At 43.2% G+C, this 17462-nt stretch overlaps 1 protein-coding gene across 3 annotated transcripts in view; it reads right to left on the minus strand.

Moving 5' to 3' along the window:
- The window catches only part of SV2B (synaptic vesicle glycoprotein 2B), a 65893-nt gene that overhangs the window by 21204 nt on the left and 27227 nt on the right, over positions 1–17462 (minus strand). For all 3 annotated transcript variants that reach the window (XM_071441285.1, XM_071441286.1, XM_071441284.1), the window contains exon 2: positions 9097–9940. In XM_071441285.1, coding sequence (XP_071297386.1) covers positions 9097–9580 — 484 coding nt within the window. In that variant the 5' untranslated portion in view covers positions 9581–9940. The remainder of the gene's footprint in view (positions 1–9096; positions 9941–17462) is intronic.

Here is a 17462-nt window from a genome sequence, read left to right on the forward strand (position 1 = left end):
GCTCTTCTACTGTCACTGCTGCAAAAGATCCACAGATTTTATTGCCGTTTTTTAATGCAGGTACCAGTGTAAATAACACTAGTTCATAATGCTCAAAGGATCAGGAATATATTTTTCCATTTATTTTATCTACTTTCCAGATATAGTTCAGAAGAAATTGGTTGCAACCACAGCTTTTCCTGGGGAGCACAGAGGTACAAGAGGCTGCTCCCAAGAATACCTCCTGCATCATATCAAACCCCATTGACAGGACTGTAGCCTGTGTCTATAGGCTGCACAGTCCTGCTGTGGAGATCCTGGTGGGGCCTGACCACCACTGGATGTGATCCAGATGGGCTGAACTATTTCAGGATGGAGAACATCTGCTGGCTGGGAAGCAGAACTTTCTGCTTTTCCTGCAGTGCAGGGAGTTCTTGAAGGAAAGGGATGATGCTTGAGGATGTTTGGAGACTGGGGACATATCAGGTTCAGGATCCAGATGAGCTCCCTGCATCCCTGGCCTCAAGTGAAGGCATTGGATGCTGAGCAAGTAAATACACTGCCTTAACAGGAAACATTCCTACTCACTGATTGAAGAAATCCAGCTAAAAGAAACATTTTTCAGGCATGGTTGACTCTTTGCAGGTTCTTTCCTCACCTTGAACCAAGTTTGGCTTCTCTTGAGAGCCAATGCCTTCCCCAGGTTCTGTTCTGTCAAATACACTTGGAAAACAAGGTGGCAATGTACGTTTTTGTAATTTATTAATGTTTAAACAAAACAATCAGTCTGGTGGCTGAAGGCAGCTCTGTGCCATCCAGCAAAGCTAGCTAAGGGCTAATGCAGTTATCTGGCAGCTGATCCTGTCTTTCTTTTGATTGCAAATGCCTGCACTTGATTTAAAATGCATTACTAAATTAAAAGCTATGCAGCAGAGACCCATTGCAGCAGTTGAAGGACACTTGGCGTCACATTGATCAGATGGGGAAAGGTTTGGGTTTCTTAAATCTCCCTATTCCACAGTGGGGTCACCTGTCTGTGAGTGATTCTTTTCAATCCACACGATGTCTGGTGGCAGGATTTGTATGTCAAAGGCAAAAAATCTGTTCTTGTCTATTAAAAGCCTTTGTATCAGAACTGTGGAGCTGGATTTGGCCAAATGTACCTCCACCATGAGCACACAGCTCTGTGCTACCCATCCTTGCACTCCCTGCCCTACCCTCCTGATCCAAGCTGTCCTGGTGGGGAGATCTGAAGGTGTGTAAAGGTTTCAGGTACTGATCTCAAGAGAAGATGCAAACACATCTCAGAGTCTGGAATCTCTATTTCTATTAACTTTGACCTCCAGCTTGTTCAATGAAGTGCAAATTGCAAGGGTGAGCCAAAGCAAAAACAGTTCCAGTCTGAAAACTTCCTGAAGGAAGGATCTTAACTTAATGCAGTGCTGGATGGCTTAATGCTTTTACCCTGGCTCTTGAGCCACATTTAATGGAGCAACTCTGTGGCAGCCAGAGGAAGGAAGTGATGATAAGCCCTGTATCTACTCAGTGGTGCATCACAGCCACCCATCTGACAGTGAGACCTGCCAGCACTGCCAGACCCTGGTGAGGAACAAAAAATGATCTGCCAAACTTTTTTTTTTCTCTTTTCTTTTTTTTTTTTTTTTTGTTCCGGAGAAAATCCCTGGATGGCAGATGTTCATCCAAATCCTCTTAGTAATGGAAAATGTCCCAGGTCAGGAGGAGGTGGAGGAGATTGTTACTGTCTTCTAGCTGGTGTTTTACTGCAGTCACTGGTGAGGGGCAGCCTGTTGTCTGGCCAGAAGAGTGGGCTCAGTGTGGGATGAGGCAGTGCTTGAAACTCGACATCAAGTGGAGCTGCTTTTGTAAGCAAACCCCTGCAGACTCTGACTAAGGGGCCCAAACTTGGGATGGAAAGGAAGATTGGATCTCTGCAACACAGCATCCATCACACAGCGAGCAGATAAATCACAGCAGAGCTGTTAATGTCACAAATTCATTTAGAGGATGTTGGTTTAATTAGTTATTGTATATGATAAATCAATTGATGTGTGATCCCCCAGAAATTTAAAACAATAAAAATCTGTAGTGAAGAAAATATCAGGGACAACCAGAGACTGTCTACTTGGCCAGGTTTTGAGGGCAGGATCCTGGTTATGGAAATATGTGCTTCAGGGTTGAAACAAAATCAACAGAACACTTCCTTATCATGGAGAGGCCTTTTTTTGGTGAAGACTGCATGTTCTGGCCAATGTAATTAAAATTTTGGGGTAGCTGCTATAGAACACTCTGTCAGCTGATGGATCTCGGGACCCAGGGTGCAGAACAAAGTCTGCTTTGCAGATTGCTGTGCCCTGGATTGACAACAAGGTGGCAGGGACCCAGGGAGGAGTGGAATAGTTACTCAAACAGCCTCTTTGCAGGGAGACAGTCTTCCAGAGAGCACAGTGATGGCTGCTACCTCTGAAAAAGATCCAGCTCATGTCAAGGAAACTAAAATCTTAACGAGAGTTGGACCAGGAAAAGAGATCACAAAATGATATTTATTTTGCTGGGCTAGTTCTGTCCATCAAATATTCTACAGTACAACACTACAATGGTCTGCACCAGAACCTTGACTTCTAAACTTTGCTTCAAATCACACGGACAGACTGTGCTAGGAGGGATCAGCTTCCCAATTGACACATAAGGTGCTCAGATGAAATGCTAAGGACAACTCTGAATAAGCCATTATTTGCAGGCTATTCCACAAGTCCTGGAGAATAAAGAATGCCTGTGGGAAAGTCTGCAACAGCCTCCCATAAAAGTGGTGGAAAACCAAAGAGCTGAAATTCTATGAATAAATTTTGGGTTATGACTCATCCATTGCTGAAGTTATAAGGAAAATATGTGACCACTGACTGGGCTTATTCCCACTAGAAAAGGGGTAACATATTTAGCATTTTCACACTAAGAAATTTATTAGTCTTTACTGAAGTTGTGTGCTCTATATTAGACAGGAATTTGAAGTTAAAAGCTGAAGTTCTAGGAATAAGGAAAGGAATATACTGCAGATACAGTATATGGCTCTGGGTGTGCCATAAACTGTATTTTTACTGCTTCAATATAGTTAGAAGTAGATTTCTAAGGGTTTCAGAAAAAAAACCCAAAAATTTCAATGTTTACCTAAATCTGCATCACAAGTGTGAATTTTTCCTATTGTTAGTTAATGGGATTAAAGTCCTTAAAGAAAAGGCACGTCTAAAAATAATCCCTTTAGGGACAGGACAAAGACTTGTGAAATAAATAGAAAATTTGAGCTTTTTGAGCCAAAGAGCTCACTGAGAAGAATTGCTTCCAGAGTCCTTGGGGCTGTCAGGAAGGTAAGGAAGCTGCCTGGGCCCAGGGTTGTCTCTGGTTTGCATGGAGCCAGTAACCACAGGGATGGGAAAGCTCCCACCTTACTTCCAATCCCAGGCCAATACCACTGCAGCCCTATGGTAAAAAAAAAGGGGCTCTTGAAGAGGGAAAACATTTGAACAACAGTAAATTATTAGGACCTTATATATCTTGTAGTTCAAATTGTAATAAAAACAAAATTAAAATACTGTTATTGGTGTAGAATCTGTTAGGGATACACCTTATAGACACAAACAGAACTTCATGAGTCAGGTGGACAGTTTGGGAGATGGATGTGGCAAGGCAGAGGATCCAATTGTAAGTAATTAAAAGAGAGAAATAAAGCAGTGATCGTGCTGACTCTTGTACCATAGTGATGGGAGGGTCTTGACACAGGATGAGCTGAAGGCTGGTGGTCTTTTCTTCCATTCCTCCTGCAATTTTCAATCTGCTCTTCCTTTTAGGCTTATTAATGCTTTCCCCATGGTCACCTTGACCTTTTAAGTGGAACTCAAGGAAAGCCTCATCCCGTTGCACTCTCCTTGTTGGTTAATACAAGCAGTGAGACGCCCTCCACAGCCCCACGCCTCTTGCACTGAGAAGGGACTCTCTCTCCCATGGGAAAGGCAGCACTCCATTTTGGGAGGTCTGAGTGTGGATACTGGGCATGTCTGGCTGCTGGGATGGAGGGGGCTGTGCAGCTGGAGCCCGTGGGGCCGTGGCACAGCACGGGTGAGGGGAGGCACAGCCGGGCTCGGCGCTGCGAGTGGGGCGTGGGTGCTGTTCACACTCAGCTGGCTTCACATCTCCCCATGGGACTCGTCCAGCACCACAGCATTCATGGGACCATCTGCTTCTCCCCCACCCAACCCTTCTGCTAAAGCAAAGATTTCAACAGAGGAGGCCAAACAAATCCTTTTCTATCCAACAAAAACCTCCTCACGCTGGAACGCATCAGATGAAATTCCCACAGTGTTTACAGGTGGGGATGCAGCCATTCATCCCCATATCAGACCTACACAAAATGTGGGTTGGTCTCAAATGACAAAAACAGAAACACCTTTATTTTTTCCTTACTGCTCATGGTGATGATGCTCCTTGGGCTGAGCATTTCCAACAGAGAGCAAATTTGCAGCCAGGAATCTGCGCCTGACATGGGCAGGTCTCATCAGGGCGTGGTGGCCGCTGAGCTGGGGGTCCATGGCCATGGAGGAGCAGAAGAGGCAGCAAATAACCATGGCAGAAAAAAGGAGCCATGGCTGGGCTTGTCTGTGCTCAGCCAGAGGAAAAAAAAATGAAGTGGAGAAAAGCCATCGAGCTCTGCAGAGGGGATTAGGATTTACTGTCATATCAGGTGAATTCAGGGCAATGAGAAGCTGCGAGCAGATTTTATCTCAGCTGATAATAAAACATCCTTTTCACACAACTAAAAGCAGGCATGTTGTACACATTCTATTTAACCTGACTCACACAGCCAAGCTTGAGTTGCTACATAAAAGCATAATTACTTATAGGAGCTTTTTTACTAGTTTTTTTTTAATCTGGCATTGGGAGTTTAAGAGTCTGTGATATAATATTCTCCTTAAAAAAATTATCAATAAATCATAAAAAGGAGAAGGGAGCCTGAAAAAGCAATTTTATTTTCAGCCTTGGTGTAGCTGTTTTACAGTTATGGGCAAAGCCCTTAAAAATTTCCTTGTCTCAGTTAAGTGAACTGTGAAATGATGATAACACAACTGCAGCTCTGGGATCTGGGAGGGCTGATGCTTTAACTGTGCCTTGAGATTTTTATATGCAGGATGTGAAGAAGTTTAAAACATTACTATGTCATTATCTTTTATACTTGTGTACTTATTGCTCTTGCAAACATAATATTTAGTCCTCTAAGAAGTGATTTATAGCATGTAAAGATATATATTTATAAGATATTTCGCCAAATAATGATACTACATGCTTTTCAGCAAATATAAAAATACAAATTTTATTACTCTTTTGATTATCCTTTGCATATTAAAAAGAAAATGTTTCCAATGGTCTGTATCATACTGAGAAGGAATATTCTGTCTCAGTAAGTTTAAGAATTAAATTATTATTTTGTCTACTGCTGATAAAAGCTCAGCAAGGCTAATCTCTCAAATAAATATGTAAAAATAAAGTTGTTACATGTTACCAAACTTATTCTTAACAACTTATAATATAAGTTGATTAAATCAAACTGTTAAAATGTACATACTGTTGTTTCTTTTTTTTTTTGTTGGGTTTTATTTTTGTAATACCCCTGAAATCATCTTTACAATAGCATTTCTCATAAAGGAAAAGCTCCAAATACGTATTTTGTCCCACTCAGGCTATTTAGGGCTAAAATAGCTGTTAATTTGCATCTGATGGTGAGATGTTTATTTTCAGAATGAAATGTAAACGTTTTCTAAGATGTGTCATATCCATTTCACACATTTCATGAAACACCGTGGGCATCTGTTTATTTGCAATTTTTGCATAATTTGGCCATAGTTTGCTTGATATTTTCCCATGACTGCTTTCCAAGGGAGAAAAAATATGCAATATGCAGAGTGTTTAATGCAAAATGTCCTTTTAACAGAAGCTGAACTTCACTAAATTGGTCTTTAGGAGGCATCTGCTTTATCACTCTTATTTGTCCCTTCCTATTTCTGCTGGAGTTTCATTATCCACCTGACTTATTTCCTTGTTTTTTCCCTCCTGGCCTCTCTTGTTATGGCTGAGCCCTTGTGTGTTTAAATGTTAGCAGCTGCCTGGAAGTGACCTTAACTGCTCCTGGGAAAACCTGGTTATGTTTCCTTAGCAAAAACTGGGGAGATAATCAGTTCCTTGGGAATAAACACGAGCTTATCTGTGGATGTTTATTGGCACATGGAGATAAGGCAAGGGGCAGTAGCTTATGTGAGGATAATATCCCTGCTTCCCTAAAACCATGGGATAACTTGGGGGAAAGCTGTGCCTGCTCTAATCACCCCTCTGTTCATCCTGGGCAGACACTCTTATGCACAGGATGAATATTAGAAACTGAGGTGAAGGCTCTTTGATTGCCACCAAATCAATCTCCAAGTGCAATTGAACCCTGATCAGTGTGCACTGCCATGGACCACTAAGGGAATGGATTCACAGAGGGACATGAGCTTGTTTTGGACACTGAGCTTTGTGGGAGATACATTTTTTCCTAGCTGCAGGTGGATGGGAGCTGAAGCTATCCTAAGATTTTAATGATTTTGTTCTTGTCTCCACCAATAGCACCTCCTCAGCCTTCCCCTTGAGAAGCTGATATCTGCTGTCCTCATGCCCCAGCTGCTGAGAGAAGAGATGAAACCTCCTTGCAGGGCCAGTATTTGGGACATGAGGCTGTGCTGGAGGCAGGGCTGCACCCACACCTCGTGTCCCTGCACTGCCCTGCTCCCTGTCAAACCTCCAACACCCTCTTCCCTGCTGCTGCCACCCCTCATTTGGCAGAAAGGTCTCCTTCCCCTCTCCAATCCCAGAGATCTGCACTGTTCCCTTCCTACACCCTCCAGCACCCCCCTACCCACCCCAGGTTCATCACATTCTCTTTTCTTGATGCCCTGGGTACTCATTACACACATCAGAGCACTGCTGGGCAATGTGAGGCTTTCCAAGCCATGCTTAATTCATTTTCACGAAGCCATCTCACAAACCTCAGACCCAGCAGCAGAGAAATGTCCAGCAGACAAGAAAAGGTGTTTAACAAATAAACTGGACTGAATGGACTGAAACAGAGACCTGCCCCATGTACACAACCAGTCAATAACAACTGCATGCTGCCATAACCACCCACTCTCCTCCCTGCCCCAAACTAAGATGAGCCAGCTTTTATTGTTTTAAGAAAAATCCTTTTTTTTTTCCCTCTCATAATGAAGTCATGAAATAGTTTGAATACAAGCAGATTGACAGCAGATCCCTCAAACAAACAAGCTAAGGACAGGAGAAATTGTTCTGCAAAATCAGGTTCTCTCAGGCTGTGTTTGAAAGTGGGCAGAAAAGGCAGCAAGAAGAGCTCTCTTCCCCTCATTAGCAGTCCCAGATTAGCTCTGGTAGTGCGCAGGAGGCTGGAGCTGGGATTGGATACGCACCCAAATGTCTCCTTGCTTATTCAGAGCTTATCAGAACACCCTGAACTTTCAGCCTTGCAAATACTGAGCTGGAAAAAGCAGAACAGGCTCTCTGGGGAGATTTCGTGTTCATTTTTACCTGTGGTTGGGCCAGAAATACTTCAAAGATAGATTTCCTTGTGACATTTGAAGTTTTCTCATTCAGGAGCCTGCCAGAACTTGAGCTATACAAAGGTAGATATTTATGGGGTCAGAGTTTCAGAAAATCTCAGCTTTCATAGAGTCACCGAAATAAATGACCTGCTTTTCAAAAAAGGTCTCATCACTAAAAAGACACCAAGCCTTGTGTCCCACAGGGAGCTGGTGCATTCCAAAGCCCCTTTGAAATCAAGATCTAATTGTGAGAGGTTTGCTTTTAGATATCTGACCGGAGATATTTCAAGCTAGAAATTTTAATGGGTTTGTGAAGCAAAAAAAGTTGTTAAATTCTTTAAGGCACAAAAATCAGTACAGACCTGGCTAACTATAGAAAGAAACATCCCAATCCTCAAGTTCAAAGAAAAAAGGGAGAAACAGAAAAGTGAATATGACCTCAGTACACCAAGAGGAGAGGTTTATATAGGGATAATTTTCTATTGCCTTTGTCACACGAAAATAATGTCAATAGAATGAAGACACCGGCTGGGGTCTAGTCCCAAATCTGCATTTTCCTTGCATCAGACAGAGCTTCTGGGCCAGCATGTATGACCTAGAGTCCCTGATGATTCCCTGAAATGCCAGTCCATGTCCATCAAGACACACTCTCTCCCTCTCCAAGCAGTTATTCCAAGAACTATTTTATTTCCCTTCCAGATGCTCTGTCCTATTGCGTGGCTGGCTCTCACTACAGACCCTGCTGGATCCTGTCCTGATTCTTGGAGATCTGGGAGGCTTTGCTGTTTTGGCTGCTAGAATTTGGCTTGCCTATTGTTCAAGGGGAAAAATTGTTCATCCAAACCTTTCCACCCAGTCTCAGTCCCAATAAATAGCTAAGCTTTGTATTTTGACCTCAGGGAGATGTCAGTAGTGATGCAAAAGGGATGTTGCCAGTAGCCTCAGCTTTAATCTTCATGCTGCACTTTAATTGCATTCCACAGACCTAAAAAGGAACCTCCATTGACTACATTTGATCCAGGACAAATGACCAAACTGAGAAGTTAGCAGGCAGAAGGAACTGACTGCACAGTTGATTTGCCTGTTGGGACTCTGGCCTGAAGAAAAGGGAAACCTGTGGTTCCTAACAGCTTTGAATTTTGAGTCACTAGATCCACCTTTAACTTTTCACGTATTTATCCTTGAACACCCCTTGGAGTTTTGCCCTGTGGACCTGCAGACTGTGAGCTGCCTTGCCCAGGTCACACACACTGACCAGATTGGCGCTGGGGCCAGAGCACATTCTGGTACAATTCTGCTGCTCATCAGCTGTGAACCCCTCCTGAGTCAGATCCACCCAGGCATGACTATGCATGACATACAATACAAGAAGAAAGTCGTCAGAAGATCCTGAAATCAGCTGGTCACTAGAAAAGGTGTCCAGCTACTCCTAGCTGCATTAGAAGAGCAGTTTGCCAGTGGCACTTACCCAGCATCCCTTTGTTGGAACTGGACAAGCACATATCCTTCTCAGCACTGGGAAGAACAAATCCAACCACAAACACCTCCACCCCATCTGCCATCAGTGCCAACCCTAAAACAAAGAAGAGAGTCCACTGGAAGCGTCCGTGGCCACACTCCTCAATGATGTTCTCATACTGGTGGGCGAGCTGCTCCTCGTCCTCCATCCTCTCGGCCATGAGGTCAGCACGGTCTCTGTACTCATCATCCACGGCAGGGGCTCGCTTCTTCTGCTTCTCTTTAATGTCATCTGGGTGTGGGATCCCTTGGTACTCCCCCTCATAGACCTCATCATCCTCATCGTGGCCTTCTGTGACATCACTCTGGGCATCCTCGTCCTGCGCGGGCTCATCCCCGCCCCGGTAGTAGCCATCGTTGGGTGTGTCATAGCTGCCATCCTGGTACCTGTAGTCATCTGAGACCTGGTTTGTGTTTCTATATCCATCATCCATTCTGAACAGAGAGTTCTAAATGCTGCAGGTCACTGTGTAGATATTCTAAAATGGGTTTGTGCAGTTCCTGGTGTCGGTTACTTGAACATATCTTCTCTCCGCTCTTTGGAACTGATGGGATGCACAGCTTCCCAGGCTTGGAAGGAGAATTATATATAAAGGTTCTCTCTGACAGAGCCTCAAGCAGCTTTTGGTAATGCTTCACTTTTCAGCTGTCATTTGTGACTTGCTGGCTCCTGTGCCTTGGGTGAGAAAAGCTGCTGTCTGGGGAACAGCGAGGGAAGAGCAAATTGCACAGCTGGGGAGCTAGGAGGACTTGACAGGTTTTTCCTGATTCATTGTGGTGCTGAAGGTCATGTCCTGAGAAAGAGGAAACAATAGCAATGAGACAGCAGTAAGCTTGCAAGCACACACGCACTGAGTTTAATGCCCGACATTTGGAATACGTGCTTTTCCTTTGAAAAAATATGGCAACAGAGGAATGCTTTTGCATCATCAAAACCCAAAGCCTCAGAAAAAACCAGAGCATTAAAATGTACCAAGTTCAGTGGAAACCCAAAGTAGAATGTAAAGTACCATGTGGTCCCAATTTCTGTCTTTCCTGGAAGTCCTGCCTCCCATATGTGGTCCTGCTTTCCATGGAGAGCAGAGCAGCACTGGGCTGGGTTGCTGGAACAGAGCTCTAAGATTGCTAAATATGTTTCCATCCATCTCCTCAGAGTACAGTCATCCCTGGTCCCTACAACTGGCTAGCATCATAATGAGACAAAATATGATCTTGGTTTTCTTTTTCATCCAGATCCCCACATTAATTTCATTTATTGGCTTCTTCTTTTCCCTAGTGTCTCTCCATCTGTATCCCAGATGCACAACTGGCATAAAGAGTCTGCCAAGTCACCAAAAGTCACACCAAGCTCTGTTCTCCCCATATCTAAACATCAACAGGGGATGATTTTCACAGAGAGCAAAAAAACAAAGCTAATACAGAATCACTGCTGTCTGCAGGGAAAAACAAGAAAAGTCAAGACACATCTAAACACACACTCCTTCTGGACACCTGATTTCCATTATTTTCCAGGCAGTTCCCAGCCAGCTGGCTCTGCAGTGTTCCCCTGCCTCTCCCAGCTGCAGACACAGAGTTTGGAAGGAGGAGCACATGGGAAAGGGAGTGGAGTCACGCCAGAGCAGCCAGCACAGCGTAGGCATGCACAGAACGTGGACTTTGCTTCAAGCTTTGAGCTACTTGCCTAAATAAAGTGCAAATGAGGTATGGATTGACATGGGCAGGCACAAGCCTGAGGATGTGTGGGTGTTGTTACCTACACAGTCAGTTGACCTATAGAGGCGCACGCAAACGCACACACTGTAAATAACAGTGCTATATGCAGCTGACATGACTTCAGAGGAGAAATTCAGTAGCTCTCTCTATAATAAAATGCTCAGAGGGGCATCACTCCTGCTGCAAATGCTGTGATTTTCTGGCAGCCCAAATGCTCAGGGTAAGGAAGGAGCCAAGGCCTGACTTCTCTGCATGGATTAGTGGCCATGCCTTGCCTGTGCTGTTCATGGAACTGCTCCAAGGAACTTCCTAAAAGCTTCCTCTGCCCTTCTGTTTATCTACCTGTATATCTGTGGCCCATAATTACAACACAGCCTCTGCAGAACCTGCCAGAACCTCTTCCTTTTCTCTGCTGTTTGTCACTACATTCAATGTGTTTCCTCTTCCCCTTCTTTATGCTGAATCACACTGTACATTTTGCATCGAGTGAAAAAGGCAACATGGCATTCTTCCAGGGCTCAAAAAGAGTGATCAATAAAGCAATAGAAAAAAAAAATTAAAAATTCCAAATGCATTCTGATCAGGTTATAATGATCAGGAGTCCACAGTGCAGGGAGGGGTAAAGAGAAGTATTTGCATAGGCACCAGAGCTGTAAATGTGCACGGGAGTTAATACATCTGACAGCCATCAGAAGCACTTAAGTGAGTTCTACAGCTCTTGTTTCAGTGCTGGAGTGTTACCTTTAATGGTTAAAATAGTCCAAAATTACTTTTGAGTCTCAGAACTCTCTCCCAGTCCTGAAGTAACTTTCTTGATTACACAAAGATTTGTGTCATGACTGAACATCGTGTTCTCCAAGGCGGTAAAATGTAGTTCCACAGAGACATATTTTCTTTGAAAAGTAGGGGAAGGAGCCTTTTATTTAAAGAGAAAAAACAAAAGAACAATATGTGCAAAAGAACATTAGGTCTTGCTTTGGAAGTCTTTAAGAATCATCTGCTGACAGGTCATGCTTCAAAGCAGCCTCAAATGTTGGAGCAGGAAGCGCAGTGACCTCACTGTGTTTGTCCCTTTCTGGTTGCCACAGAACTAAATTCAAAACTCCTTTTAGGAAACGAAGTAACAATAACCCTAATGATCAATAGCAGAACTGATCAGACTCTGAGTCTCCACAAACCTTATCTCTCTTTTCAAAAGGTAAAAGTATGTTCTTAAGTGCTGGAAATCTTTTTGTTCTCTGTTTAAAAGCTGCTGAGGCTTAAAGCTGGGCTCTTTGCCTCCCACAACAACAGGACCAAAGATCACAAACTCAGAAAAGACCTATTGAAGCATCCATGCTCTTTCACTGACACACAAAGTCTGGCATTTAACAGATGGAATCACATCTTGGGCAGCCTAAGAAATAATGACATGAGCTGATGAGTCTCACAGATCAGTGAGAGTCACCTGTATGGAGAAGAACAAGTATTTCAAAGAAAAGGTCATAGCAAAAAATAGTGACTGGTTTCCCATTCAGTTTGCAGGATGGATATTTTCTGGGATCACCCCAGGAGAAGGGGCAGTGCAGAGAAGCAGGCTGTAACTTCAGAATGCTACACTTTCTATATTTCACACCACTTGTTTTCTTTCTTTACCACATATGCACAGGCTGATTCACTCCAGACGTGATTCTTTAACACCCTTTCACTCAAGCTGAGCTGCACTCACTCATTAACAGCCCCATTTAGCATTTAGATGCGAAATCATGATGTGTCATGAAGATGGCAGGCTTGGGTTGCTATAATTACCCTTCACAGTGATGCATGAGGCTTGAGACAAATTTACACATCTCACCAAGCCTATTGTAGCAGGGTGGGTGTCAGTCTCTTCTCCCAGATAACAGCACAACAGGAAATGGCCTCAAGTTGTGCCAGGGAAGTTTCAGACAGGATATAAGGAAAATTGCATCATCAAAAGAGTTGCCAAGCATTGGAACTCTCTGCCCAGGGCAGTGGTGGAGTCACTGGAGGTATTTAGCAGACATGTAGATGTGGCACTTGGGGACATGGTTTAGTGCTGGGCTTGGCACTGTTGGCTCAATGGCTGGACTTAATGATCTTACAGTTCTTTTCCAATCTAAATTATTCTAATTGCAACCCTTGGCCCTTCTAAACTGCCAGATCCCTTTGAGACACACAAGTGAGGTTTAAAGACACGACAAATGTCAGGCTCCATAAGGCAGAGTCTGCAGGGGCAGGAAGGCAGAGGAAAGGAAAGCCTTATTCTGGTTCTGCCCAAAAGAGTCCATTAAAATGAGTGTTGGACACAGAAACCTGGGAGACATCAAAATTCAGATTCTCTCCTCATTTCTTTAAAATACACTGTGCACCATGCAGATTTCTTGTAGTCTTTAGCTCTTTAGTTAGCTCAGATGTTGCATACTTAGCCAGGAATTCAGTCATTGGAGCTCTGCAACTTAAAATAGGAACCTAAAGTCTTGGATATCCTCATAATAGAAATGGTATCTAGTCTAGGAAAAGGGATGTTTAAAAAAAGCAGATGAACACCAGCATTTGCCTCTCTGAGGGGGCAGATGGGTAAGTCTGGTGTGCTGAGGTGATAAACTGGGGGCTGGAGGGCAGCAGAGCTTGGAGGGGATGCAGAGGAGGGGGATTTTCTTGTGCCTGGTACTAAATGAAGAGAGCCCAGGGATTGTCAGAGAGCTGAGCTCTATCAGAGGGCAGAAATCATGTCAAATTAGTGACCAGGGTAGATATGAGAAGGGCTTTCCATGAAATATTGCACCTTGGGGCATGATGGAGTTTCTGGAAAAGCAAAGAGAGTGAGGATGTTGCTTTGTGGGAGCACGAGCCGTGGGTGCACACACATCAATGCAATGTGAATGCACATCCATGGTGAGCATCCAGCAGGGACACAGGGAGCCAAGGCTGGGAGCTGCCTCCCAGGACCTTTCTGCATGCTCAGAAGGGCAGAACACTCAAAACCAACAGCAGGAGGGAGAGGTTACTTGAGCACTAAGGAGAAGGAGCATGACAGGGACACCATAAAAATGCTTTCAAGGGATTTTTAGCATTCACCAGAATAATCCATGTAAAACAGATGGCAGAGCAGTTTAATATTCTGCCTGAAGGACGACTCCTCCTGCAGAACATCCTCACCCCCAGAGCTGCTTTCTGCTGACAGCAATGGGAAGGTGCCCAGATCCTACAGTGACCATAAGGACATTCTGCAGTCACAGAGCTGACTGTAAAAAAAATCCTGAGAAGAAATTTTCCTCACTGAAAAGAGAAAGATGGTTATGTAGGTAGGATTCTGCGGAGTTCCAATCTCACATTCTTAGTGAGGCTGCAGTTAATGGATCTGCTTGTACACATGAAGGGACAGATTTTTGAGGTGCCTAAGAAATCACAGCTCCCAGGGCAGCAGCATCCTGGATTTCAGCAGTGACAGCAACATTATCAGACAGGCTGAGCCCTGTGGCAATGAGTGATCACCGAGCTGCTGGAGTAAGTGCTGCAGGTTGAGCATCCTTTGCTTTTTGGCATCTCTGTGTCCCTCCAGACCCCACATCAGGACAGCACAGATTTCCCCTGGTGGGAATTACAGATCCCTCACAGCTGTGGTTATATGAATATATTCATGTATGGGCAATTTGTGTCCCCAAAACCTTAAACCTTAAATACACCAGAATTTGGGGGGATGAGGTCTCTGTGCTTCCAGCTTCACAGCTGAGGAGTTGTCAGGAAAAGTGGTCCCAGGTCTTTGCCAGGTTTTCAATGAAGTCTTGCAGTCTAGCATTTTAATTTTTTTTTAAACTAAGAAAGATGCTATTTTACCTCAGGATAACTTTGAAAATTCCCCTCTTTCCAACTAGTATAAATAATAATAATAAATTTTTTAAATCTAAAAAATTAGACAGCAACCCTATAATTTACAACAAAACTGCTTTCAGATCAGGTGCATTATAAATTCTTCATCTTACACTGTAGAAAGTTGCCCTTTTCAATGGCATAAAAAAATAAGAGGTGCATGGAGATTTTTTTCAAACTGAAAAAAAAATTTCATTAAAGAAATGCAATCCTGTCAACTGCTTGATCCATTTTTTATTAGAAACATTCATTGAAATTGTTTGTTTTTTTTTTTTTTCTCCTAAATAATTCAGGTTTGGAAAAATGGCATGTTTTTGCCAACAAAAATTGTAACAGGAACTTTTATTATGCTCTCATGGATGTAAAATTATCTCAGGTGCACCTTTAAGAAGACAATATAGAGAAATATGATATAGGAAAAGTAATCCTGCTATTTATATGCATATGACTAAAAGTATATGACCTCTGTGAAGAAGAAAAGGGTTTTTCTTCTACAAGGTTCTGATTATTGTTGGGAATTTTGTTGGTTTTGGTTTTTTTTGGGGGGGGTAACATTAGAATTGGTGCTGCAGCCACACAGTTCAACATCCAGAAGAGAGCTGAGCAATATCATCATTCTCCTGGACAGATGGCAAGGCTGGGATCTTGGCAAGGATCCTGCAGAGGGAAAAGCAGCAGGATCTGAAGGGAATTTATATGTGAGGGAAGGTAGAAACAGGAAATGAGGGGGGTTTTGAATACAGAAAGGTAAAAACCAAGTGAAATTGGAAGTCAAGGAGCAGGAACAGGGATTAATGGTGCAAACTATGCTCAGAATAAAGGAGGAAATGGCCAGGGAAAGATGGAAGCCCTGACATATTACTGATCCACAAACTGTGGGAAAAAAAAAGTGTAATAACAGTAGCTCTTGCCTTCATATCCAAGGATTATAAATGCATCTGGTGCCATCTCTCTTAGAGATCAGCCCTAAGCCTTATTAATTCTTGCTCGACTTTTTGCATCTCTCCTTCATTGCCAAAATAGCAGGAGAAAAGTCTTAGAGCACAGGACTCTGAAAGACTTTTGGAAGAAGTTGGATGTGGAAGACATCACTCAGTCAAAACAAACCAACCCAACCCAACCCAAACCACACCAATGGTGGTGGAATATTATTTTAGGGGATGATTGTATCAAAATAGATCACATCACTTGCAGGTCTTCAGCAGTCATTTTTCCTCCTTTGCCTTTCCATCAAGTACCCTCGTCAATGGTGGTGAAGAGCAGTGTGTCCCTGGGGAATTTCCAGGAGGATGTTTCAGCTCTGAGCACTGGCCAGTGAATCAGTGGGATTTAATCAGCTGATGACTTGGTATCTTTTTTTGAAATACAGAACAGCCCTTGGGATGCAAGGGTTAATAACTGCAACCGTTTTCCTCACCCTAAACACAATCAAAGTCCTAAAGCTATCTACCCTAGTAACTGCATGGACCAGAATTCCATCCCTGAACACAATACTACTCCTAACTCTACCCTCCCTCGGATCCTAGACAGGATTCTAGACAGGTAGAGGAGCACTGAATGTATCACTAGGAAAAATGTTCCATTCTGATTCCTCTCCAGTCTCACAAGATTGGAAGTAAAATTTATCTGCAATTAATGTCCAAAAGAAACCACAGTCATCAAGCATTCCTGAAGGAGAACTGTATCACAGACCCAGGTAGAAAAGCCATTGCAGCTGGAGCAATATCAGATTCAATATAATTTCTGAGGCTTCTTTTCTGCTGTTGTTCCAGAGGGACAAGATAATCAAGGAGGGTATATGGGTTTAGACATAATCAAGGAGGGTATATGAGTTTAGTTTTCTCACTCAGTGACATGGTAGCCAGAAGTAAAAAGGAGCTGCTTTGCCATCAAAGACAACAAAATTACACAGAAGGGCATGCCAATATATGTTTTTCAGGTGTAAAATTATGTGTTAATGGCTACAACAATTAACTGTGGCTGCAAACCCAGGAGGCTAACTGGGTCTGGGCAGCAAGAGATTTAAAAATCAAAGTCTGTGGCAGAGCCTACCTCTTAAAAGAATTTGCTTTGAACTGTAGAAAAAGAGCTGTCTTTTGTTGTAGCTTCAGAGGAGAACACTGTATTAAGTGAAAACTAAGGAGAAAACTAGTTTCTCCTGAAACTTTTTTTATTGTTAAGAAATTATTTGATAGATATGTAACACAGCTTCAAAAACTCTCCATGGAGCTTGTTAAGCAAGCTATCTGTGCCACAGATTCTGTAAAGAAGAGCAAAATATTTGAAAGTCATTGAATTGAAATCACCAGGTTCAAAGAACTGACTTTCAGCAGGACAGATGGCACCTACTGATTGCTCCCCTTCAGCACAGGTAGGACAGGTAGGGTAAAAGTCCTCTGTATAAAAAATATTGATTTGCTCAAAGATGCTGCCAGGGTCTCTGGGACAGGATTCATTTATTCACTGCTCCCACACTGTAGGTTGGAAAAGATTGGTGCAGGTGCAGTCCTGGTATATCAGGAAATGCAGGGAAACCAGAGCTGGAGTATTTAGTGAGTTACCAGCAGCCCTGATTAATTATTTAGAGAAAGCATTTGAGTTCAAAATTCTCTGCTACAGAGTTCATTGAAGTTCTCCTACAGGTTCTGGATAATCTCTATTGATCTGTGGTGGGTTTTACACATTCCCAGGCAGGTGCACACTGTGTATGTTTGTTCCACCAGGAGAAAATAC

Source organism: Agelaius tricolor, unplaced genomic scaffold (assembly GCF_023055355.1).
Source record: "Agelaius tricolor isolate 1412-34295 unplaced genomic scaffold, bAgeTri1.0.p SCAF_16, whole genome shotgun sequence".
NCBI lineage: Eukaryota > Metazoa > Chordata > Aves > Passeriformes > Icteridae > Agelaius > Agelaius tricolor.